At 44.0% G+C, this 22,324-nt stretch overlaps 6 protein-coding genes across 6 annotated transcripts; 3 read left to right on the forward strand and 3 right to left on the reverse strand.

The window, feature by feature from the left end:
- Positions 1–122: 122 nt before the first annotated feature.
- On the forward strand, positions 123–3,505 carry LOC115765284 (glutamate receptor ionotropic, kainate 2). Its single transcript, XM_030708775.1, has 6 exons — positions 123–195; positions 267–416; positions 473–855; positions 923–1,102; positions 1,381–2,868; positions 2,939–3,505. The coding sequence occupies exons 1-6, from the start codon at positions 150–152 to the stop codon at positions 3,458–3,460; spliced, it is 2,769 nt and encodes a 922-aa protein (XP_030564635.1). The 5' UTR covers positions 123–149; the 3' UTR covers positions 3,461–3,505.
- Positions 3,506–4,001: 496 nt separating this feature from the next.
- LOC115765326 (protein GPR107) lies at positions 4,002–7,298 on the forward strand. The gene is made up of 7 exons (XM_030708827.1): positions 4,002–4,359; positions 4,497–4,607; positions 4,678–4,823; positions 4,887–5,712; positions 5,773–5,906; positions 5,966–6,233; positions 6,301–7,298. Exons 1-7 carry the CDS (start codon positions 4,240–4,242, stop codon positions 6,877–6,879), a joined length of 2,184 nt encoding a protein of 727 aa, XP_030564687.1. The 5' UTR covers positions 4,002–4,239; the 3' UTR covers positions 6,880–7,298.
- A 64-nt stretch (positions 7,299–7,362) lies between these two features.
- LOC115765403 (gustatory receptor 8a) lies at positions 7,363–8,684 on the reverse strand. Its single transcript, XM_030708938.1, is given in 4 exon segments — positions 7,363–7,437; positions 7,491–7,594; positions 7,639–7,785; positions 7,853–8,684. Coding segments are annotated over 4 exon segments (1,158 nt in total).
- Positions 8,685–9,530: 846 nt separating this feature from the next.
- LOC115765313 lies at positions 9,531–10,950 on the reverse strand. The gene has a single exon (XM_030708811.1). The coding sequence runs from the start codon at positions 10,586–10,588 to the stop codon at positions 9,563–9,565; it is 1,026 nt and encodes a 341-aa protein (XP_030564671.1). The 5' UTR covers positions 10,589–10,950; the 3' UTR covers positions 9,531–9,562.
- A 1,907-nt stretch (positions 10,951–12,857) lies between these two features.
- LOC115765310 (FAST kinase domain-containing protein 5, mitochondrial) lies at positions 12,858–15,531 on the forward strand. Its single transcript, XM_030708808.1, has 2 exons — positions 12,858–14,767; positions 15,426–15,531. Exons 1-2 carry the CDS (start codon positions 12,932–12,934, stop codon positions 15,513–15,515), a joined length of 1,926 nt encoding a protein of 641 aa, XP_030564668.1. The 5' UTR covers positions 12,858–12,931; the 3' UTR covers positions 15,516–15,531.
- Positions 15,528–19,231, reverse strand: LOC115765311 (mitochondrial ornithine transporter 1). Its single transcript, XM_030708809.1, has 4 exons — positions 18,195–19,231; positions 17,620–18,066; positions 16,092–16,197; positions 15,528–16,030 (listed from the first exon to the last, which is right to left on the reverse strand). The coding sequence occupies exons 1-4, from the start codon at positions 18,706–18,708 to the stop codon at positions 15,739–15,741; spliced, it is 1,359 nt and encodes a 452-aa protein (XP_030564669.1). The 5' UTR covers positions 18,709–19,231; the 3' UTR covers positions 15,528–15,738.
- Positions 19,232–22,324: the final 3,093 nt, after the last annotated feature.

Below are 22,324 nucleotides of genomic sequence, written 5' to 3' on the forward strand. Positions count from 1 at the left end.
GCGCAATTATATGAGGGACGTGGGACTTGGATATGTCAATTGGCGTGGACTCTGACGCAGTCTGACCAATTTACCGGCAGCACTTGCAGCTGATGGTCAGAATGGATCGGTTGAACATTTTTGGGCTCTGGCTGTGCCTGGGCATTGGCATGAGCCTAAGCCAAAGCCTGGCCAGCGCTGGGGAGCTTAAGATAAGTAAGTGTGATTGCCAGGGGGGAGCTCATGCGGAATTCAACTCAATTCTTGGCGTTTTCATCTCTTGCCAGCCTTTTGGATCGAGCCAGTCCAGCGATCAGAGTTTGAAGCAGATATTGCGATTGTCCTGAAGGAACTGGATGCACTGCAGCTGGATGTGACCATAAGCGATTCGGTGGTGCAGCTCACGCGCACCGACGAGCAGCAGGACATGGACAGCTGTAAGTAGCCGGCATTTGCCAAGACTAGCCAGATACAATTTCTTGGGCCCGCACAGTTTGCGAGATTCTGAGCAGCATGGGCAGCTCCGTGATCGTGGATCTTAGCTACAGCCGCTGGTCAGAGGGCTATGAGCTGGCGCGCATGCATGGCATTGCGTATGTGCGTCTGGAGCGGGTAATGCGTCCCTTTCTGGACATGTTTGGCGATTTTATGCGGCAGAAGCGTGCGAACAATGTGGCCATGATCTTTCAAAATGCTCGCGACACGATGGAGGCTATGAAACAGCTAATGGCTGGCTATCCCTTTCGCACTCTCATCCTGGATGCCAGCGACACACAGTCGGAGGATTTCGTCACGCGTATCACTTCGTTGCGACCGCCGCCCACCTACTATGCAATGTTCGCCCGTGGCTCCGCCATGAATGGTCTCTTCGAGCGCGTAAGTAGCTGGCCGAGAACCGCTTCCAGTTGCAATCAGCTTCAGAGTGTGCTGCGTATCGTTGCAGGTGGATATGGGCAAACTATTCCAACGACCCACCGAATGGCACTTGGTCTTTCTGGACACCAGGGATCGCGTTTTCAAGTACAAGCGACAGGTGGAGCTTGCGACACGGTTTACACTGAACGCACGCGCCATCTGCCGTTCAATGCAGATGCGAGATCTTTACTGTGGAAGCGGATTTACGGTAAGCCCGAGATGTGACTGGGTGATCCGAGAGGACCTCGACTCAGGTCCCTTTTCTTTTGTCGGCTGCCAAGTTCAAACATATCTACGTACGTAAGACCAAAGCAGTTTTATGTAGATTCGAACTAAAAACCCTTGACTTCCATGGCAGCTCTAAATGTTCCAGAGCCGAACTCAGCTAGGCGAGGGATCAGAGATGCCTCCTTCTGTCTGTTACACACATTTGCACATAACCATTATAATATATTGGATCTATGTAAATCTAAGAAATCTTTCCAGCTACACCGTGGTCTGTTGCTGGATGTGCTGCGGAGTCTCATCTATGCAGCGCAGATCAGCCAGTCGTTTCCACAGCCTGTTTACCTGGATTGCAATGCCAGCGCCGAGGTAAACAGTGCAGAGGCCGCCAACAGCCTTTGGATGGAGAATGTGCACTGGAGTAACTTTGTGGGCTATATGCCGAGCAGCGAGACGCCGGAACAGGTGGCCGAAGAGGAGCCAGTGCCCAATTTGAGCTTTGTGGCGAATATTTCGATAGGCTACTATTCCAGCGAACATGAGGCCAAGACGGACCTGGCCGTTTGGGGAGCTGGCGAGCTGCGACTGCTCAACGAGACAATTAGCCCAAGCCGGCGCTTCTTTCGTATTGGCACCGCCGAGAGCCTGCCCTGGAGCTATTATCGTCGCAACCCGGCAACCGGCGAGCTGCTACGAACCAAAAACGGTGATCCTATCTGGGAGGGCTATTGCATCGATTTTATGGAACGGCTGGCAGAGAAGCTGAACTTTGGCTTCGAAATTGTGGCACCCAAGCAGGGACACATGGGTGAGCGCAACGAGCTGGGTGAGTGGGATGGCGTCATAGGCGACTTGGTCAGTGGCGAGACAGACTTTGCCATCGCTGCACTCAAGATGTACTCGGAGCGCGAGGAAGTGGTTGACTTCTTGCCGCCCTACTACGAGCAGACCGGCATCTCCATAGTTATGCGCAAGCCGATGCGACGCACCTCGCTCTTCAAGTTCATGACGGTGCTGCGCCTGGAGGTATGGCTAAGCATTGTTGCCGCCCTGGTGGGCACGGCACTGATGATCTGGTTCATGGACAAGTATTCGCCGTACAGTTCGCGCAACAATCGCGATGCCTATCCGTACGAGTGTCGGGAGTTTACGCTACGCGAGAGCTTTTGGTTTGCCTTGACCTCGTTCACGCCGCAAGGTGGCGGCGAGGCGCCCAAGGCGATATCGGGACGCCTGCTGGTTGCCGCCTACTGGCTATTTGTGGTGCTCATGCTGGCCACGTTCACGGCAAACTTGGCTGCGTTTCTTACTGTCGAGCGCATGCAGACGCCGGTGCAGTCGCTGGAGCAGCTGGCGCGACAATCACGCATTAATTACACTGTCGTCAAGGATTCGGACACGCATCACTATTTCATGAACATGAAATTCGCCGAAGATACCTTATATCGTCTGTGGAAAGAGCTGGCACTGAATGCATCCCGCGACTTTCGCAAGTTCCGCATTTGGGACTATCCCATTAAGGAACAGTTTGGGCACATACTCCTGGCCATTAATAGCTCCAAGCCAGTCCACAATGCGACCGAAGGTTTTGAAAAAGTGGACGCGCATGGGAACGCGGACTATGCGTTCATACACGACTCCGCAGAGATCAAGTACGAGGTCACCAGGAACTGCAATCTAACGGAGGTTGGCGAAGTGTTCGCCGAGCAACCCTATGCCGTCGCCGTGCAGCAGGGTAGCCATTTGGGCGTGCGTATTATTCTTGATTTCCTTTTTTTTTTGTTGTTGATAATACTTTTGTTTCTGCATTTGGTGGCAGGATGAGCTAAGCTATGCGATTTTGGAGCTACAGAAGGACCGCTTCTTTGAGCAGCTCAAGGCAAAATACTGGAACCTATCGAATGTACGCAACTGTCCCCTTTCCGAGGATCAGGAGGGCATTACCCTGGAGAGTTTGGGCGGCGTTTTCATAGCCACCCTGCTTGGCCTAATTCTGGCTATGATTACGCTGGCTTTTGAGGTGATGTACTATCAAAAGAAGCAAAACTCCTTGGCATTGGTTACGCAGGTCAAGCCGCTGGACGTCAATGACCCGTCCACCAAAATTGCCTGGCTCGATGCCAAGGGCAATACTGCGGATAGGGCAGTAAAATCTAAAAAGCCGTCTAAACTGACGCCCCCGCCCTCATTTGAGGCAGCCACATTTCGAGGTAAAAAGCCACCAGGAACTATTACGCTGGGTGTTGGCAAGTTCAAGCCCCGACTCCGTGAGCATGGGCTACACTCGCGCCGTGAGCTTGCCACAACCTCAACGGAGCCCCACATTGGTTATATGGAATAAAGTATCATATTTAACTGGAATTATCTAAACTATTATTAGCTTAATCTGAAATCGTGCTTTTTTGTGTTTGTCTCTTTTGCTTAGCCTTTTTAAATAAAACGCAAATTAATTACATCTATGCATTATACTTCGATATGAACAGTTTTTATTTGTGGGGTCAATATATAAAGTGATTGTGGCTAATTATACCTTCTCATGCCCGTCTTCTAACTGTCAATCTAATTGGGTTTTTCCAATTGTTTGGTTCTGATTACTGATGAGTAAAAGGTTTCTAAAATGAACAACTCTTACAAGCGTAAAGTCGGTTTTAATTTAAAATAAGACCTAGAATTTCATAATCATATTGTCTGCTGATTGATTTGGCATTCGAATTTGACAAATTTCATTTGAATTCGAAATGTCATGTTTACTTTGAGAAATAATTAATAAACGATACATCGTATTGGATAAATTCAAATTTGAATTTGGAAAAATGGCCCTCCAAAAGTAAAATCGATTAATCGATATCTATTTTGTACCCATCGCTAGCAGCACGAATGTACTAACTAGGAATTTTATTGCGTGCAACAAGACGACAAACACGAAGCAAAGATATCGTTTAAGTGTGAATAATTGTATTTGCAACAGCAACGCAAGCGCAGCAAATCGAACTTTAATTAATTAAAATCGAAGTCACATTAGTTTTTAACTGCGTTGGCATATCCATATCGATTTCGATACATGCAAAAAGTGCCACACAGGCGACAGGGGCGCAGGCAAAATAAACAAGAGCAAGAAAAATGCGTGCGCTAACGCCAGCGCACATATTAAATATTAAATCAATATTTGTCACACTAATCGCAGCACTGCTCATTGCACCAAATGCCGTTTTCTCGCGCAAACATCACCTGGAAGTTCGCGTAAGTAATTGCGGCCGGCATCGCATCAGATGATTCCGATCCCTTTGCGGGCTCCCTTATGCATGTGCACATACATACATACATAAGAGTGCAGTTAGTGCAGTTATATATATATAGATGCCTTTGTGTTCTTCCAGAATGATATGCGCCCGTATATTGCGCTGAGCACCTTTGGCTTCTACACAAACGGACATTTGGACGTGCAGCTGAGTCAGCTAACAGTTGACGATGAGCAGTCGACCGATTTGGTGCGCATTATGGAATTGCTTGCATTTCGTATGGTGGTAATAAGTATTTATATGTTATTGGTGTTTGCAGTTTGGCCTGTCGTTGGACAAGACGACCATTGATCAGCTTAATCCGTACCTGGACTCGCATCAAAATAAGTGCATACTAGAGGAGCCGCCGTCCAACCAAAAAAGTGGCCCAATTCTGTTTTTTGTGCTGGATCTGAAGGAGCTAAAGTAAGCTTCTTTCCATCGACTGTCGAGTGGGCGTCTATTAATAGCTGTTTATTTTTTCGCCAGAGTACGTGTGCAATGCTCACCGGAATGGGCAAACAAGCATATCTACAAGGATGTGATGTACCGTCGCAAGCGCAACTCGCATGTCGCAAAGGTCAGCGACACTGCGCTGTTCATGCAGCAGCGTCGCCGTCGCGATGTGATGAACGTTGATTCGGACGAAGTCCTCGACATGGATGATCATTCGGTTGAGGAACCTATGCAACCAGAGTTGGATGCAGCTGAAGCCAAGCTGAATGGCGAACAGCCCAAGTTGTCGTCGCCCATTATGCCTGGCAAAATTAGCGCAGCGCCAAAGGTAGAACCTGCCGTTTTGGAGCCGAAAGAGTCTGCAGTACTTGAGGAATCCAAAAAGGTACCTGTGCAACCAAAAGTGGACAATGCAAGTGCTTCATCAGTTGTAGCAGCCCCACAAGCTGGCCTTGATGCCGCCAAGGCGAGTGGTGTGCTCAGCGTCAGCAACGAAGCAGAAGTTGAGGCCGGTGCCAAAGCTATTGGCGACGCTGGTGCAGTTGTCGCCGCATCATCTGCCTCGTCTAGCAGCAACAACAACAAGAAGCTCGATGATGCCGAACTGGAACCAGCGCTTCCGGTGGACAGTTCTCGGGGCTCTGGGTCTAACTTTTATGAATTCAACTCCTTCAGGCAATCGCAGGAAGAGCTGTGCAAGAATTTCACGCTGCCACTCATCAAGCAAACAGTCGATGGCACCAACTACTACAGCTTTACGTTTTCAATGTTTGTGGCCACGCAGCACGATGAGGGATTGTACAATTTATACTTTCACGCCTGTCCCAACTATGTTAACCCCAAGATGCTGTCTTTCAATGTAAGTTCAGTTTGTGACAGGCCAGTCCAAAATAATTAGCTAATTTGTGTAATTTTTTAGGTGGACATTGAGGAAAACAACAATGGCAACTACTTGTCGGCGGGAGAAATGCCGTTGCCGGCCTTGTACTTTATGATGAGTCTGCTATTCTTTTTGTCAGGATTATTCTGGGTGTTCATCCTGAAGAAGAGCAAGTGGGTGCGCATTGGACAAACGCACTTCATAGTATTAATACTGTTAAATTGTTTTACAGGCACACTGTCTACAAGATACATTACCTTATGGCCGTTCTCGTTTTCCTAAAGTCGCTGTCTCTTATGTTCCATTCAATCAATTATCATTTCATTGAGAAACGTGGCGAGCATGTGGAAACCTGGGCGATACTCTACTACATAGCGCATCTACTGAAGGGTGCCGTGCTTTTCATAACTATTGTGCTCATTGGCACCGGCTGGACATTTATCAAGCATATACTCTCCGACAAGGACAAGAAGATCTTCATGATTGTCATTCCGCTGCAGGTTGGCAAGCAATTGTGTTGCCCTCTTAATGCATTCGATTTATATAATATTTTTAATCTGTGCTTAGGTTTTGGCTAATGTAGCGCAAATTATAACGGACGAATCGGATCAAAGCGACGCCGAGTTCCGCACCTGGCACAACATTTTCTTCTTTGTGGATCTGCTATGTTGCGGCGCCATACTGTTTCCAATAGTGTGGTCCATCCGCCATCTGCACGAGGCGTCCGCGACAGACGGAAAGGCGGCAATTAATCTTCGCAAGCTGAAACTTTTCCGCCAGTTTTATATAATGATCGTCTGCTACATTTACTTTACGCGCATCATTGTGGACTTGCTACAGATGACGGTCGTCTTTCAATATGCCTGGCTGGACGAGATGTTCCGCGAAATGGCCACATATGTTTTCTTTGTGCTCACGGGCTACAAGTTCCGCCCAGTCTCATCGCATCCATACTTCACAGTGCCCGATGACGATGAAGACGACGAGGTGGAGGTTGTCACCGAATCTGGCCTCACCGCGTCGGTGCATCGCGTTAAGCCGCTAAATCGCTCGGCCCATTCCAATACCATCACCATTATCGAGGGCAACGATGATGAGCGCGAGAATCTGATTGCGAAACGTGAATCAAGTCATGAATACGATTAGATCGTTTAGTCGCGCTACACAGATAGACACATACACATACATACATATATATGATTAGGATTTATATATATATCTATATATATATATATATGGTATACTGGTATTTATATATACATATGTATAAGATACGCACTTAACTGCAATCTTACTGTAAGCAAGACGAATTCCAACTCCCGCCAGCTGTTGCAAAACGGGTATTCGGTTGGGATGGGTTGAATGATGTTTAGTTAGTAGTCTGCCCCGCTCCTCGATTTAAAAGAAAAAAGTGCCCGTCCAACCTAAACGCACGTGTAAATAAAAAACGTTGCTTCGCGCAATCCCACACTCCCCCACATAGCCAACAACCAGATCGATGCTTAACCGATTCGTTTTAAGGCAATAATGAAATAATTTTATTGAATATACGATACATACATAAAGCTTTAATATAACATACATTGGACAATGCCACTTGCTCTTCTCCTGTTCTTTAATCGCCTCTCTCTATATAGTGGATCCACTCAGCTTGGGCATCAGTTGTACGGTAAATATCATATAAGTGCAAAGGGCGCACGCAATCTTAATTGGTTGGTTGCATTGAGATTAGTCGTACTAGCTGGTGTTCCACTTACCCGTGTTATCAGATGATTGTCTAAAACAATTATGCCCAGACAATCGATGCGCACCGGCTCGTGTAGAATTTGTAGCGAAAAGTTTTGGATCTGTAAGAGCAAATGACACAATTGAGATGCGATCTCCAATACCAGGACTAGTTGCGCACCTGAACGGAAAGTGCTGAGGAGGTGGTCTGAATATTGTGGAGCTGGTAGGCGATCCGGGGCACCATTTGCATGCAGCTCTGCGAGGCGTAGAGGAAGGCGGGTATCTGCATGACGGCGGGCATCATCAGATAATAGTCAGCGAAGCCTTAAGAACGCGCGGATTAGACAGAGAAAGGGATAGATTGAGCGACAGAGAGAGGTGAACAACTTACTAATATTGTCGGTGTTTATGTAGATGGTGTAGTACAAGAAATAACAATCGACTGTGATGCGTATATAGATCATGAGCAGCACGGTCAGCACGGAATAGCTGAAGGCCCTGCTAAAGCTGGTGCACAGCTCGTAGATGCGCTCGTACATTAGCTGCTTCTCGCGCATTCGCCGCCTAAGGTACTCTGCGAATCCACTAAAGCTGGCTGCGCCGCTGGCAAATCTCGAGTACTCGACGAGCAGCCCCAGCTCGCATTCCAATTGCACCAGCTGTTGGCGCAACAGCTCCAGGTGCAGCAAAAACTGCGTGTTGCGCAGATGCACCACAAACACAAACGGCTGAAAGGTGATCCAAAAGAGCAGCAGGTGACGCGAAATATCCTGCACGGCAACGAACATGCTCAGCAGCATCAGCTCCAACAATAGTGGGCCATACAACAGGATGAGGTAGCGCCGATGCTGCACCAATTGCTGCCGCAGCGTGCTAGCTGGCGGCGTTCGCGATCCATACAGTTGCCAGAAGCGCGCCAGTTGGAATCGTTGTCAGGGCAGTGTCTCACCGTAGATACTAAGTATGGCCATTTCGGCAAATCCGTACTTCATGCCATCATTGAAGCAGCTAAAGGCGTCCTCATGGCCAAGATAGTCATCGTCGCTGGCCAGGCACACAAATGTTATTGTACTAAATCCTGTCAGCAGGCAGCCGGCCCAGAGTTGCAGTAGCTTCGCCTTCCGGCTTGGATGCGCGTCGCCGGGCAGCGGTAGCCCGTGCAGACCGAGCAGCTGATAGAAGCGCAGGTGAAACCGCAGCACCTTGTCAATATGGTAGCCCATCGTCGTTTGACCTCAATTCCGCCAACAGAACTCTGCCGCCATCGACGATCCTATCGCAGTTGCCTATCTCCCGCGGAACGTGGCGCACAAGGACAAAATGACACCCTGCTTCACTGCACTTTGATGATGGGCGTCGATTCCACTAGAGTGAATGCAACTGCAGCATTGTTTATTTATGGGTACAGCTATTTTAATAGTTTCTATCGGGTATTCCCCGGCCTTGCGCGGTCCAAGATTTTTTTTTTTTTTGCTTTACATTTTTGATGGTCCACACAGAATTTCTCGCCTCAGGAAATATTTCCATGAGTATAAACAAACTGAGTTTGAACTTCAACGAATTAAGAGCCAAGAATCGGAAGCGTTTCCGCCAATTTTCCCCAGTTGCGGGTGTAATTCCCGATAACACTCAAATCAATACATATTTCTAAAGTCTTTATGTAGAATTTTGAAAATGTATTTGAAACCGATCGGTCGAAACTTGAAATTTCACCCATGCAGAGATTCCCCTCATTTTCCACCCAGAAGGCAGTGATTTGACTGAAAGGGTGAAACACGTCTGAAAGGAAAGTACACAGGTATCGCGTTACCAGATCTTGCTTCATTTGTGATTTTTTTTTCTATCAAAGAGCAAGATCGACGAGACGAATCCTAAGAGAGTATATAGGGAACGGGTCACATATCTATGTTATTCCGATTCATAATGCTATATTATATTATATAAGCGCCTGGCCTAATACACCAATTTTGGTATATAGATCCACTTCGTGAACAGAGTATACGAAGACTTTCTGATTTTGCGGAGCTTTGAGTTTTAATCGACTTAGACTATGAAAAAAAATCAAATAAATAGGCCTTAAAGCAAGTTTCAAGAATCACGACTACAGGTAGGGCCCGGTATACTGATATCCGGTGCTGCCGGGCCCAGCATTGTAGCTGTCCGCGCCGGCATATGTCTCGGCGGCAGCGCTGTTATATCCGCGGTGGCCGGGCCACTCGACGGGGCCGGGACGACGACGACGCGACTGGATCGGCGCGGCATAGGAATCAGTCTCGTCTTCGTAGGCATCTGGCTGTGTGCTCAGCTGCTGGGATGGCCGGAAGCTACTGCTGCTGCTGCTGCTGCTGGTGGCGCTTCTGCTGCTAAAGTCATATGGATACGGGCTGTCCAGAGATGACTCTTCGGGAGCCTCCAGTGTATGGGTAGGCGGTCGGCCATGGGCATAGAGGGGCGGCGAATAGCTATAGCCCTGATCTAAATCCATAGGCTCCTCCACCGGCGCTGGCTCCGCATAGCCGCCGCCATGGTACAATGAGGAGGAGCCTTTATGGCGATGCTGGTGCACTGGGCCGGGATAGTGATAGCCCACATCGTCGTCATTGTCGTCTACGGCGAGCTGATGTTGCTGGTGCTTGTGATGATGATGCTGCACCCGATACGTGTCCACGCCGTGCTCTGGCCGCGACTCGTAGTCGTAACTAGTCGGCCGGTGCTTCTCCTCGATGATCGTGTAGGTGTTCACCTTCTTCTTTGGCGGCAGTGGCGGCTTCTTGATCACATATGTTTCGCTGAGATGCTCGGCCAGCTCCTTTGCATGGTTCAGATAGTCCGCGTGCTCGCTCATGTGCAGCGGCTTGTCAAGATCGGACAAGATGACGCTCTCCAGCAGCGGGCTTGTCTTGGGCTTTGGTGGTGGGCGTGCGCGCAATCTCAGTTGCGGCGCCGCATGGTGGTGATAGTGATGGATGACCTTGTGCTGCGGCGGCTGCTCCGCATCGATGGCAATACTCGGCGCCTGATCCTTGGGCACATGCACCTTTATGTGCACATATTCGTTGCCAAAGGCCGCCGCCATCGCCGGCAGCAGCAGCGCCAGACGCAAAGCTGGAATCACCTTCGGTAGCATCACGGAATCCACAACTGCGCTTGGGTATCTGCTGGCTGTCGGTATGGTTAGCTTGGCTCGATATTGATAACTGGTGCTTCTGCTGCTCTGATCTCGCGCTGTCACTTAATGGCCGCGCGCATTGCCAAAATTGGTTTAAATCGAAGTCTTTCTTTTGTCAAAATTTATATACCAGCAGCGACTGCGCAGCTCAAACGGGAAAATTGACAACAACCTCGACGGGTCGACCTTGTGGTACCCTGCATTATGTCAAGGCACATCAAAATATCAAGTCTAATCGCATTGAGAATACAATTGGCCAAGGGAGTTAATCAATTAGACATTTTCGCACATTAGACATTTATTATTTCTGTTTATATAAATAGTAAAAAGAACTTTCTGTGCTTTCGGTGCCAACATAACCTTTAAATGCGAACGCCATAATAGCTTAGGGTATTGGGAAGCAACTGTAAACTGTCGTTGTCATTTCGAGCAGAGCGACGCGGGGAGTTGGGGCAGCATATTTTCGTAAGCGTCCGCCTCTCCCAAATATCAGATGCCCCCGCTTACATCTTTAATGCGTGCGTTGCGTCTTTGCCTTTGCCTTTGCCTCTGGCCCACGATCTCGTTTGCGCGCAGCTAGCGGTTGATTTTTTTTTGTTATATTTTGTTTGTTATTTTTTCTTCGTTTGTTTTAAAACTTTTGTTTTCATTATTATTGAAATGAAATGCGCCGCAGCCGGCCACATACCGATTTTTTCTAGCCGCCAGCAAAAAGCGGCAGCAGCAACAATAACATTTGTTGCCATGCATTTTGTTAAACGAAAGTTCAAGATGAAAGTGTCTTTGGATACGAATTCGATATCCAAACTTTAGAAGCTTCAATGGCGTTTCGTTTCTGGTTGGAAAACTCGCGCATTCTAATTGGACACCTTCCATTGTATAATCAAGCTGGGGCAATTTCTAGAGTTTTTTATTTTTAATGAGTTTCATTCAATATTATTTTTAAAACATAACATTTAATTGTTATGCAAATGGAAAAATACGAGCACTGAGAAAGTTGCCAACAAATCATCATCATCATCATCATCATCATCATCATCATCATCATCATCATCATCATCATCATTAGCATTATGCCATCTCATTAAACACTCTCTATAGATATGTATGTATATGAATGTAGTATACATATATGTACATTTTGTGCAATTTCTTAAAACAATTCGCAATCTTTTGAAAAATAATTTTTTAAAGTATTTCTACGCAATTTTGAATAAAATACGTTAAAGCTTAAAACGAAGATGAAAACGTATATTATAATATATTTTTCATTATGTACAGGTATATTTTTGTATATATTATAACATACATATACTCTATATCAATACATAATCATTTGAATTGGTTTTTGTTTTATATATATGCTAGCGGAAATTAAAATAAAAACATTTTCAAGCTTTGCAAATTTAATTATATTTCATCTCCTTCTTGTTATTTTCTTCATGGTTTAGATGTAGATTAATTATCTAATTGGAATATACAAGTTTTAAGGTATATTTATCATTGCCTGTATTTGGCAGTTGGGCTTATCTGGCGTATACGTCATATATACATATGCATAAAACCCGGCCCAGATAAATAATTCAAAAAGAAATTATCAACGAAAAACTGGTTTCCATGGAAAGCATGAACGCATAACAATGATATTATTCATGGTCAGCCATTAAAATTATGTATAACGGCGTATTACGTGTATATCAATAATACAAAGAACTAAAACAACAAATAATTAATCATACTTATGTATAGTTTAAGAAAATAATATTGATAATCATTTACATTTGTATGGAGATTGCTTCACAAGAAAATATCTTTGAAATTACCATACTGAAATGAACTTGTTAAATATTAATGCCAACAATTATATTATATTTCATTTTTTTCTAGCTGGGTGACTTGAAAGAATTCCAATTGGGGAAAACTGTTTAAGATATCCGTCTACATTCGTCATATTTAAGGTTGGTCGCCATTATTGCACTTTTTGCTTATCGTTTAAAAGTATAAATATATATATTATTATATTATATTATATTATTTGTATTATTAGAATATATTTATTACAGTTTCAAATTTAATAGAATTATTATTGAGTACATTGGGAAATGATCGAAAAGCATCGCGAAAGTATCGATAAAAAGAAAATATTAGAGATGACAGTATTGCCACCTCCAGCCACATGGTTGACTGTATGGCAACTCTGATAGCAGCTGATGTCTTTGTTGCGCGTTGGTTTTGGTTGCTGTCCTGACATAACGCCGAAATATTCAAGCTCCTGAATTTATGAATTAAACTGTAGCTGAAATGATATCGACAACAACAAGATGTATGCTGCGTGGCTTGGTCATGGCACGGAGTCCGCCCCGCCTGTTGCTGCATCGTCACATACGCACCTTGCCAGCGCTGCCCGCAAAAGTTTTTGTCGATTATGAGAATCAGTACGCACACAGTATTCTCTCCGAATCTTTGAAGCCGTATCAGCTTGTACGCTCCATTGATAGCCCAAAAGCAGGTACAGCTGATTTTGCCGCGCCACAGCATGTGCTTGAACCTGAAAAGAATGCGCAACCGGATGAATTGTACGCGGATTTGCTGGCGCTGATACAGCACTGCGCGCACACGGGCACCCAGATCAGCGAGGAACGTTTTACAGATTTCATAGGCGCTTTATGCGACGAGCTACATAAATTTAGCGACGAGCAGCTGTTGGGTGTGCTGCGCGGCCTGCAACAGTTGCCGACGCCGGCCTCAACGAAGGTGGCCAACTACATGGAGCTGTGGAATACCTTGGACATCGAGTGCTGTCGCCGCATCGAGCGCTGGTCCAGTGCACAGTTGCTGCTGGTCAGCGATGCCTGGTACCAGCTGGGTCTGGCGCGGATTGGTGAATTTGTGTGGCAAGCTCTGCGCAAGCTTGGTCGCAAGATACGAAAAATGCCGCCAGCTCAGCTGGTGCAGTCCATGTTTCTGTGCAACCTGCTGCGTCGGCCGGTGTTCGAGATGTTTGACTTTGAACTAAATCTGGCGCAGTGCGTACAGCAAATGACGCTTCAGGAGCTGGGAATCATGGCCATGGGCTTCTTCAAAACACAGACGCCCATACGAAATCCCGAGCTGTTGCAGCACATCTACACGCGCCTGGAAGCGCAGCTGGACAGCGTCGAGGACATTACACTGGTCGCATTAATCAAAGTGTTGCGCTACAGCAGCAAGTTGCCGCAGGTGGAAGCACTGGGTAAGCTTCTGGTGGCGCTTCAGTCGCAGGTGGAGCGCGTCTCGCTAATGTCCTGCCTGCACATGGCGCTGCTTGGCTGCGAGCTGCAGACCTGCAATGATGAGCTTGTGGAACGCATTCTGCTGCGCTTCGAGCGCGAACTTGATGCAACACGACTCAAGGATTTGGAGCGCATTTGTCTGGTCATGGCACTGTTCAATCTGAACACCGCCAGCGGCGTCGAGCAACGCCTGCTGAAGCGTTTTCCGGACATGCTGCGCGCCCGCATCGATGAGATAGTGCGCCATCCTCGCTGCTACTCCAACTGCCTGCAGTTTCTCAGTATGCGCGGCATTTACGATGTCGAACAGCTGAGCGTTGCCCTGGAGCCGCGCTTCCTGCGCCATGCCTATCGAAACGGCCTGCCCGGCCGCGAATACTTCCACCTGGACAGCTTTGCTCAGCTGCTGGGCTCTGGCTACGAAGGGCCACGGCTCACCGAGCGGCAACGTCAGCAGATGGGCAAGTTGTATACACAGTATATACCGGATCGCGCGAAAATCCAATACAAGCTCAACAGCACAGATCGCATTCTCCTGGAGATTCGCGATGCTGTGGGCAGTCTGCTGCGCACCACAGTCGGTCTGAAGCATATACTGCCCCACTACGATCGCTGCGATCTGGTTGTATGCTACGATCGACAACAGCAGTGCGCTGTGTCCCTAGATGCCAGCTGTCCGGAGGACTACAGCGGCGTCCTGCTTACGCGGCAGCACCTGCTCGGCCCCAGGGAAGCAGCGCACATGGACACGCTGATCATTACAGTCGCCGGCTGGAACAATGTCATACGCGGAAAGGATCGCTACACGGGACAGTTTGCCATGAAGCTGCGACAACTGCAGCAGCTGGGACACAAGCCTGTCGTGGTAAGTGGCACATAATGCTTTGTAAAAATGTATTTAATTTTCGTTGAAATTATGTCCTCGAGTCGTGAAGTGTCTAACTCATTCCTTAACCTCATAGATTATATATATTTTTGATCAGATTATATATATATTTTTGATCAGCATCAACAGGCAAGTGTATATAGCCATCCTTGTCTGTCTGTCCATACGTATGAACGCTTCGAGCACAAAACTCTGAGATTTCGAACCATATCCGAGCATGACTGATTCTTACTCCGTCAGAATCGAACCAATACGATAGAAAAGATTCGTGAGATTCTTGAATGAACAATGTATAATTTTTGATGTTAACCAAACTCGTACAATTAGCTAAGGAACTAAGAGGCCAATGTTTTCAAAATTCAAAGAACTAAAAGAAATTCGACACTGATCCAAACTATATATGTATATGTAAGGTGGTAAAATGGTAACTTGATAGGCTAGGCAAATAATAATCCTTGTTGTTCTAGTTGCAGTAGAATACAATTATTTAATTTATTTTCAAGCGTTTGACTTGTCTTGAATCATTTTTATTGTCATACAAAAAAATTGTGTGCGTATATACGCGTCAGGGCAGTTGCTTCCCATCAACATATCGAATGTTAAACTATTTTCAACTACTTTGTACGTCCGTCTGCAGATCTATTGGCATGAGTGGCGCGCACTGGAAACGGCCGCGGACCGGCAGGACTTTTTAAAGCGGCGTCTCCGGCAGGCGGCCAGTATCTGAATGACCGCAGCGACGAGTGATGCTGGGCAGGATGTGGATGATCTCAGCAATATTATACTAATGATAGTAGTAATTATAGCGAAAATAATAATAAAATAACAAAGGCAACAGAATCAGAAATTGTTTGCAATGGAGCACTGGCAGCGTGAGCTTATTTGTTGTAACCGCCCGCGGTCACGCCCACGCCAACGCCCACGCCTGTCTTAACTGTCACAGGTCACAGTCACATCGCCCCATGGAGAGCCTTCTTGGTATACTCGTAGACAACGAACAGGGTGGCCGTGGCCGGAATGGTGCGTAGTACTGATGGCAACAGTCCGCGATATAGGGCCAATACTCCCTCTCGTCGAACTATTTCCGCACCGACACTGAACATGCCCTCATTGAGGTTCTTCACCTGAATGCGACTCTTTATGACATCTGCTGGGAATGTTGATGTCCACAGACAGACACCGCCAACGGCCCCGGCAACCATTGTCTTAAACGGTCCAATTTCATCCTTTGTCTGATCCTTACTGTCAAGTATAAATTTACATTATAATTAACGCATTCACGCATCTTACAATATTTACTCACCCGCGCAACAGCTCGCGTGTGCCCTCGTAGCTGCCAAAAAAGAAGAAATAGCCGGGCATCTCGCGTATAAATGTGGAGCCCAATCCTCGATAAAACCCGCGTATGCCTGTAAGAAACAGCAAGGGAGAGAGAGAGAGACATCAAAGCCATAACGCATAAGAAAGAGAAAGAGAGACAGAGAGAGAGACAGAGCATATGCTAATTTATATGTGATTCTCAAGTGCGTGACGGTGAATGGAAATGAATGCTCTATTAATAGACTACACCAAGTAACCCCCATGTGGAGTAACCCTGGTCGTGACGCTGCTTATCAGTTGCTGGCGTGCCAGGCGCGAATGAAAGCGGACAATCACAACAATTTTGAAAAACCGATCCACCCCTCCGGGCAATATACATATGTGAGGTCGTTACAAATGCACCATAACAAGTTTTTGTTAGCCGGCCAGCGTGTACTGTGCTCCATTCTGTTGTCAATCAATCAAAAAAAGATTCTGTAAAATTTCCACTTGACTGATAAGAGCCAAACATCACTTACTAGCCAATAACATTTTCAAAAGCTCCATAAATCCATGCCTAAACACAATATATCAATATGCTATTATAATATATTGGATGTATTTGATGTTCTTAAAGGTAAAAAAAAATGTGTCTTTTATCAGTTCTACAAATTTGTACTTGTACAAAGATTATAATCTGAAGAACTCTACAGCTAAAAGCTATGAAGGAAGGAAATGTGAACGAATGTGAATTATCTAAAGACAGAAAACAGAATAAATTCTGGGTATTTTTATACTCTTCGGATATATATGATATTTAAGTAAGGCCTTCACTTGATTCATTCTTCGATTCAGCATGTTGTCGAACCATTTCATTAATCAAATCAAGTGAATGAATGATATAGGAAATGTTCTTTAATGAAAATGTATGCATACATTTATATATATACAAATTGACAGATCTTTAAAAGCAGATCAGTTTCAATGAAATATTCTAAAGGACTCGCTTAGTTCGAGGTGCTAATTAAAATTGGGAATATTCTAATTTTTATAGGCGCTTAAAATGTTCTAAAACTCAAAACTCAAGTGTTCTTGAAAAGATAATCAAATTATGAATTTTAGTTACGACTAGAATCTTATTTCTGGAAAATTTAAAATGAACTGGATTTAAATGCAATTTACCAAGCAGCTCTAAGTTCTGAGAGCATGGCCAGAGGAGTTTTTGGAGTTTGGCTTCTAAAAAAATCAAAGACTCAAATCCTGGACATATAATTATATGTCAAATTTGTGCAATTTCAATTTGTATCTATCGCAAGCCAAACTTGTAAATTAAACCGAACTATTTGAAACTTAGTCTGGCAACGCCGACGACAGTCAAGTAAACACGCAGCTGATTGCTTTTGTGCAGCGTATCTACAGTGTACGCGATTAAATGTGAATTATGAAGGAACGCAGAGCAATAACATCGAGATATGCACATAATCTAATCAAGAAGCTGCCAAAAAAATATAAAAAAAAAAGCCAGAACTCACCTTCGGTGCGCCAGATGTAACGTGTTAACGTCCATGGCGTGCGAAGGTCGGCCGTTTGGGTGGGCTCCACAAAGTGTTTCATCTCGCGCAGGGCCTGCAGCTTGCACTTGATCAGCTCAGTGGGACAGAGAGTCAACGTGGAGAAGCAGGCGGCCAGAGAGCCGGCGCATGCGTTTTGCGTGGTTGTCAATTCGCTGGCCAGCTCCTTGCCAACCACATAGGTGACAAACTTTTGGCAGCCACCGTAGGCGGCAAAGAGCACTGAATTTTCGGCCACATTTGCAAAGACCGCCGGCACGGAGCCAGCGTAGAGGCCCCGCATGACGCCATCTCTGCGGTAGGTGCTAATAAAGCAATCAAACATGCCCTTATAGGTTTCGGGAAATGTTTGTAGCTTCACTTTGACGGTGTCCAACGGCTGGGAAACATAGACTTGAGCGGCGCCGCCTGCGGGTGTGAAGGGCGAGAAACACGTGCGAATTAAATACATACAGACCTATACACATACACCATATATGTATGTATGTACATGTAGAAAGCGTATATGAACGCATTGTCGCCGAGTCTGGACTCACCCAGCGAGCCGGCGATAAAGTCTATGAGCCCCTCCACGAAGTTGATATTGTTGCCGGTGTTGCCCCCATGCATGTCTAAATGCAAAATGAATGTCAAAAATTTGCCGACTATCAGCAAGAGTCCGTCACGAAAGGCTACGGCCTTTTTTCGTATGCCGGGCAGATTGAATCGCACTTTGCTCTCTTCGACTTTGGCTCTCTTACGCTCTTCCTCTCGCACAGAGTTTTCGTAAGCTTCGGCAATTTGCTCTGGCGTCATTATCAGCACTTCGCTGCCCACTCTGGTTGAGCCGATATCTGGTGGCAGCGACGACGGCTGCGCTGCTTCAGCAGCAGAAAGCGAAACCTCGCCAGTGCCGCTGCCTTTGGTTAACGCTGACGCTGTTGATGGCGCCGCTGCCGCTGCCGCTGCCGCTGCCGCCGCCTCCGCTTTGGCCGACTTGTAGCCATTGTCATTGTGTTCTCTTAGCGGCGCCGATGTCGCTACTACAATTTCCGCAGGCGTCGGCGACATATGTATGTACTTGCTGTGCTCCCAACTATTGTGTTTGTTGCTATTTCATTCATTGGATTGTCTATTGCGTCATGATAGCGCTCGCACGCGCTCTCTCGCAACCTCTCGCCACGAATTCTCCAAATAATCGCTTCGTCTCTCTGACCTACGCTTCTTCTCGATAATGTCGTCCGTTCTGCTGCTGCTGTCTAACTCTCTGCCTCTCTCTCTCTCTCTCTCCCTCTCTCTCTCTCTCTCTCTCTCTCTCTCCCTCTCTCTCTCTCTCCCTCTTTCTTATCGCAATCCCGTCTGACTGCTACTCTTATCGTTCTTCTCGTGTAACTGTTGCTGCCTCTGGCCGCTAATATTGCTGCTTATGCTTCTGCTTATCCGCCCTGTTGCCTTGCCGTTAACTCTGTATTGCATATGAAAACAAAACTCGTTGTGCATTTTGTTCAACAAGAATTTGGAAGGAAATGCCAAAGTTATGAAACTACACACATTTTATTTTACTCTATGTACTATTTACGTATGAAGGTATGTAAATATATATTTTATAAGTATATATATTTCTCCATGAGCACGTATCTAGCTTTCAATAAGGACGTCCATTCAAAACGTATCTCAGTAACATGGCTGGTTTAATCACTTTTAATGAAAAGCCAACAATTTTGATCTAAAAAATAAAACAAGTACTCAATCAAATGTCACAAAATTAAAAAATCCACAACAATCTGAAATTCAGTTCATTCCTGATAATTAAACCTTTGGAAAAAATACTAAAAACGTAAAAAAAAAAAACAAAATTCTTTAACATACGATTCCATTCAAAAATTATGGATTTTCAGTCATAAAATGATAGATAAACAGGAAATGCAATTTTATTTTAGCTATCCAAAATATACCTCCGAAATAGAAATCTATTTAAATATGTTTAAAAAAATGTTGCTGGGTTTTAAATAATGATTTTAAATAATGATTTCATTATTAAATTTCTTACGACAGTTTTGGCCAGATCAAGTTCTTTTCTTCACATAAAAGACATCACTAAATCCACCCATTTTCCGGCTGCGGGAACATATGCAAGACGTGGAGGAATTCCGCTTCAACTAATAATTTTCGACAGTTTTGCGACTTTACGAATGGAATGGAGAATAATTCAAAATAACTAAAGCTGAGCTATATTTTATAAAGAGTTTGAAACTAATTAGATAGAATTCAAACATGGTTCATAATAGAGTTTTCCAACCGTTTTCCACAGTCGTTAAGATAGCTATAATGGGGCTGAAACTTTCTAGCTCTTCAGTATGCTCTCAATCAAGCAAGTCAGACACTCACACAGATAATTGCAAGCAAAAGACAAAACAGTCAGATCATTAAAGGGAACATTCCTTCAGATTATACTATGGTAGGGAACTTCATTCAAAGATATACTAAAATATCCCGAAATGCAGGCATTGCAAGAATTAACGAATCGCATGCAAGTGATCTTTTGATATCCGATTAGTTTCTTTGTCTAGATTCGGTTAGTTCCAATGATCATGTTGAAAGTTGCGCAGAAGCTCAATTCAGCTATTTTTGGCTATTTTTAACTTTGGATACGGCTACTTTTTAGCGCAACAAGTGGCAACGCTGTTCCTAGTTGTTGCCTTTGCTCTATTATCGATAACACGAAGTAACTGCTATCGGTATTGTTTGTTTTCATTCAAATAATTTCCGTTTTATTTATAATCGATAATTTGATTACTCCACATGTAAATATCATTTTTATCAGCATTTTCAATGTGCTCATTGGCAAATTAGCACATCAGCATTATTTTATGTTATATGCCATCCCGCACACTATTATTATCATTGGGATGTTTATATATATATATATATATATATATATATATATATATATATATATATATATATATAAATATGTATATATAGAGTTCCTGTTACTTTTGCCTGTCTTTATTAATTTGTTAATTTAATAATTTACATGAAATTATATGCATTAATTCATTTACTTGCTATATTTATATATCTTTTAGTACATTCATGTATATGCTTATATATATATATATATATATGTATATATATATATATATATATATATTTGTCGTGTTATGCCAAATCTTGCATTTTTCAATAGGCATAAACAAAAAAAAAACTGATAAGGACTAAATACAAAAGTCGCTTGAGCTAAGTTCCTGATCTGTCAAACTGTTCCATATATATAAACATATATATACATATATGAAGAGATATATGCATATAATATATATATATGTATGTGTTATGACATGTATGCATGTGTGTGTGTCTGTCAATTGGTATAATAAGTGTTTAAGCTAGTAATATTATAACTTGGTATTCATTATATATTTACTGATCTTTACTAGCGCTGAGTTTGTCCGGGGCCCGTACGGATCTGGTGCTGTGTTTTTTTCTGTTTTAAGCCAAATTAATCTTTTGTTATTACAATTTGTATTATTATTATATTGTTGCCCTTTCACTCAACCTTTGCTCAACAGTTTGTACTCGTTTATAATTTTTACTTCTTGTTTGTTTGTTTGTTTTTTTTTTTTCGTGGTGTAAAAATAGCAATGCATTTTTGTTTTGTTTTTTGTTTTTTATGTATACGAGATACAATATCGCATTTGGTTTTTATACAATTTCTATTTTATACAAACTCAGCGGCGAATTGTTTAAAATTACAGTTTTATGTGTTGCATTTTATGTATTTATAATTTAGCTTCTCTTCAAACTGTATTTTTTTTATATATTAACTGTTTGTTTTCGTCTTCATTTTTTTTTTTTTTTTACATATACAACTATACATATTGTTATTATTATTGTTACAAAATCATATATTTCTATATGTAGTTTGCCAGCTGTAGCGAAAAAAAAAAAAAAAACTCAATGTACACTTAAACATATTGGCACACTTTATGGTTGTTTTTGTTATTTTCCATATATATATATTTTTTTTTTTGGTAGTTTTTATTATTTATTTGTTGTTGTTGTTAATTTTTAAAAACAATTGCTCACACATAATACAAATAGTAGCTGAGACACTGAACATAATGCGACACACCTTAATTGGGGCTTTCAATAGTTAATAATGAGTTAATTGTGGCTTGTTAGTTGAGAGTTACATGCGAATAGAACCGAGGAACCAAAAATTGTTACGTTTGAAACATAGATTTGCGCTTGAAATTGAGCTATAGAATCAAGGATTCGTGGATAGTAATCGTGCATATATATATAGGTAGCTGCTGCCAGGCGAACGTACAGGGTTATATACACACATATATCTGATATTTTAATTGCACACAGTCCCGGTTATCCATATATATATATATATATATATATATATATGTAGGTGTAGGTCCTTCTGCTAGATGTCCACTTAGCCTCACGCATCTCATCTGGCAGCTGTTAGTAAATAATTAAATGATCGTATATCTAGCGTATATTCAGAGTACACACACATATATATATGCCAGATCCATCAGATCTGTATACACGTATATATATATAGTGGGATAGAAACTAGGGGGGGGGGGGGGGGGGGGGGGGGGGAATGGTGGCTTTTTTAGTTTGCGATTTGCATGAATCAACTGTGCTGGCCGACAGATGGCGCCAC

Source organism: Drosophila novamexicana, unplaced genomic scaffold (genome assembly GCF_003285875.2).
Source record: "Drosophila novamexicana strain 15010-1031.04,08,12 unplaced genomic scaffold, DnovRS2.1 tig00000960-arrow-arrow-pilon, whole genome shotgun sequence".
Taxonomy (NCBI): Eukaryota; Metazoa; Arthropoda; class Insecta; order Diptera; family Drosophilidae; genus Drosophila; species Drosophila novamexicana.

Excerpts from the sequence above, each read along its gene's own strand:
- LOC115765284 (XM_030708775.1), top strand. The coding sequence starts at position 150 with ATGAGCCTAAGCCAAAGCCTGGCCAGCGCTGGGGAGCTTAAGATAA. Across the intron at positions 856-922 it reads TGAATGGTCTCTTCGAGCGC|GTGGATATGGGCAAACTATT; the intron begins GTAAGTAGCTGG and ends GTATCGTTGCAG. Across the intron at positions 2,869-2,938 it reads AGCAGGGTAGCCATTTGGGC|GATGAGCTAAGCTATGCGAT; the intron begins GTGCGTATTATT and ends ATTTGGTGGCAG.
- LOC115765313 (XM_030708811.1), bottom strand. The coding sequence starts at position 10,588 with ATGCTACCGAAGGTGATTCCAGCTTTGCGTCTGGCGCTGCTGCTGCCG.
- LOC115765310 (XM_030708808.1), top strand. The coding sequence starts at position 12,932 with ATGATATCGACAACAACAAGATGTATGCTGCGTGGCTTGGTCATGGCA. Across the intron at positions 14,768-15,425 it reads TGGGACACAAGCCTGTCGTG|ATCTATTGGCATGAGTGGCG; the intron begins GTAAGTGGCACA and ends GTCCGTCTGCAG.
- LOC115765311 (XM_030708809.1), bottom strand. The coding sequence starts at position 18,708 with ATGTCGCCGACGCCTGCGGAAATTGTAGTAGCGACATCGGCGCCGCTA. Across the intron at positions 18,067-18,194 it reads CTTTATCGCCGGCTCGCTGG|GCGGCGCCGCTCAAGTCTAT; the intron begins GTGAGTCCAGAC and ends TCACACCCGCAG. Across the intron at positions 16,198-17,619 it reads TTACATCTGGCGCACCGAAG|GCATACGCGGGTTTTATCGA; the intron begins GTGAGTTCTGGC and ends TGTTTCTTACAG.
- LOC115765326 (XM_030708827.1), top strand. The coding sequence starts at position 4,240 with ATGCGTGCGCTAACGCCAGCGCACATATTAAATATTAAATCAATATTT. Across the intron at positions 4,608-4,677 it reads ATGAGCAGTCGACCGATTTG|TTTGGCCTGTCGTTGGACAA; the intron begins GTGCGCATTATG and ends TGGTGTTTGCAG. Across the intron at positions 5,713-5,772 it reads CCAAGATGCTGTCTTTCAAT|GTGGACATTGAGGAAAACAA; the intron begins GTAAGTTCAGTT and ends GTAATTTTTTAG.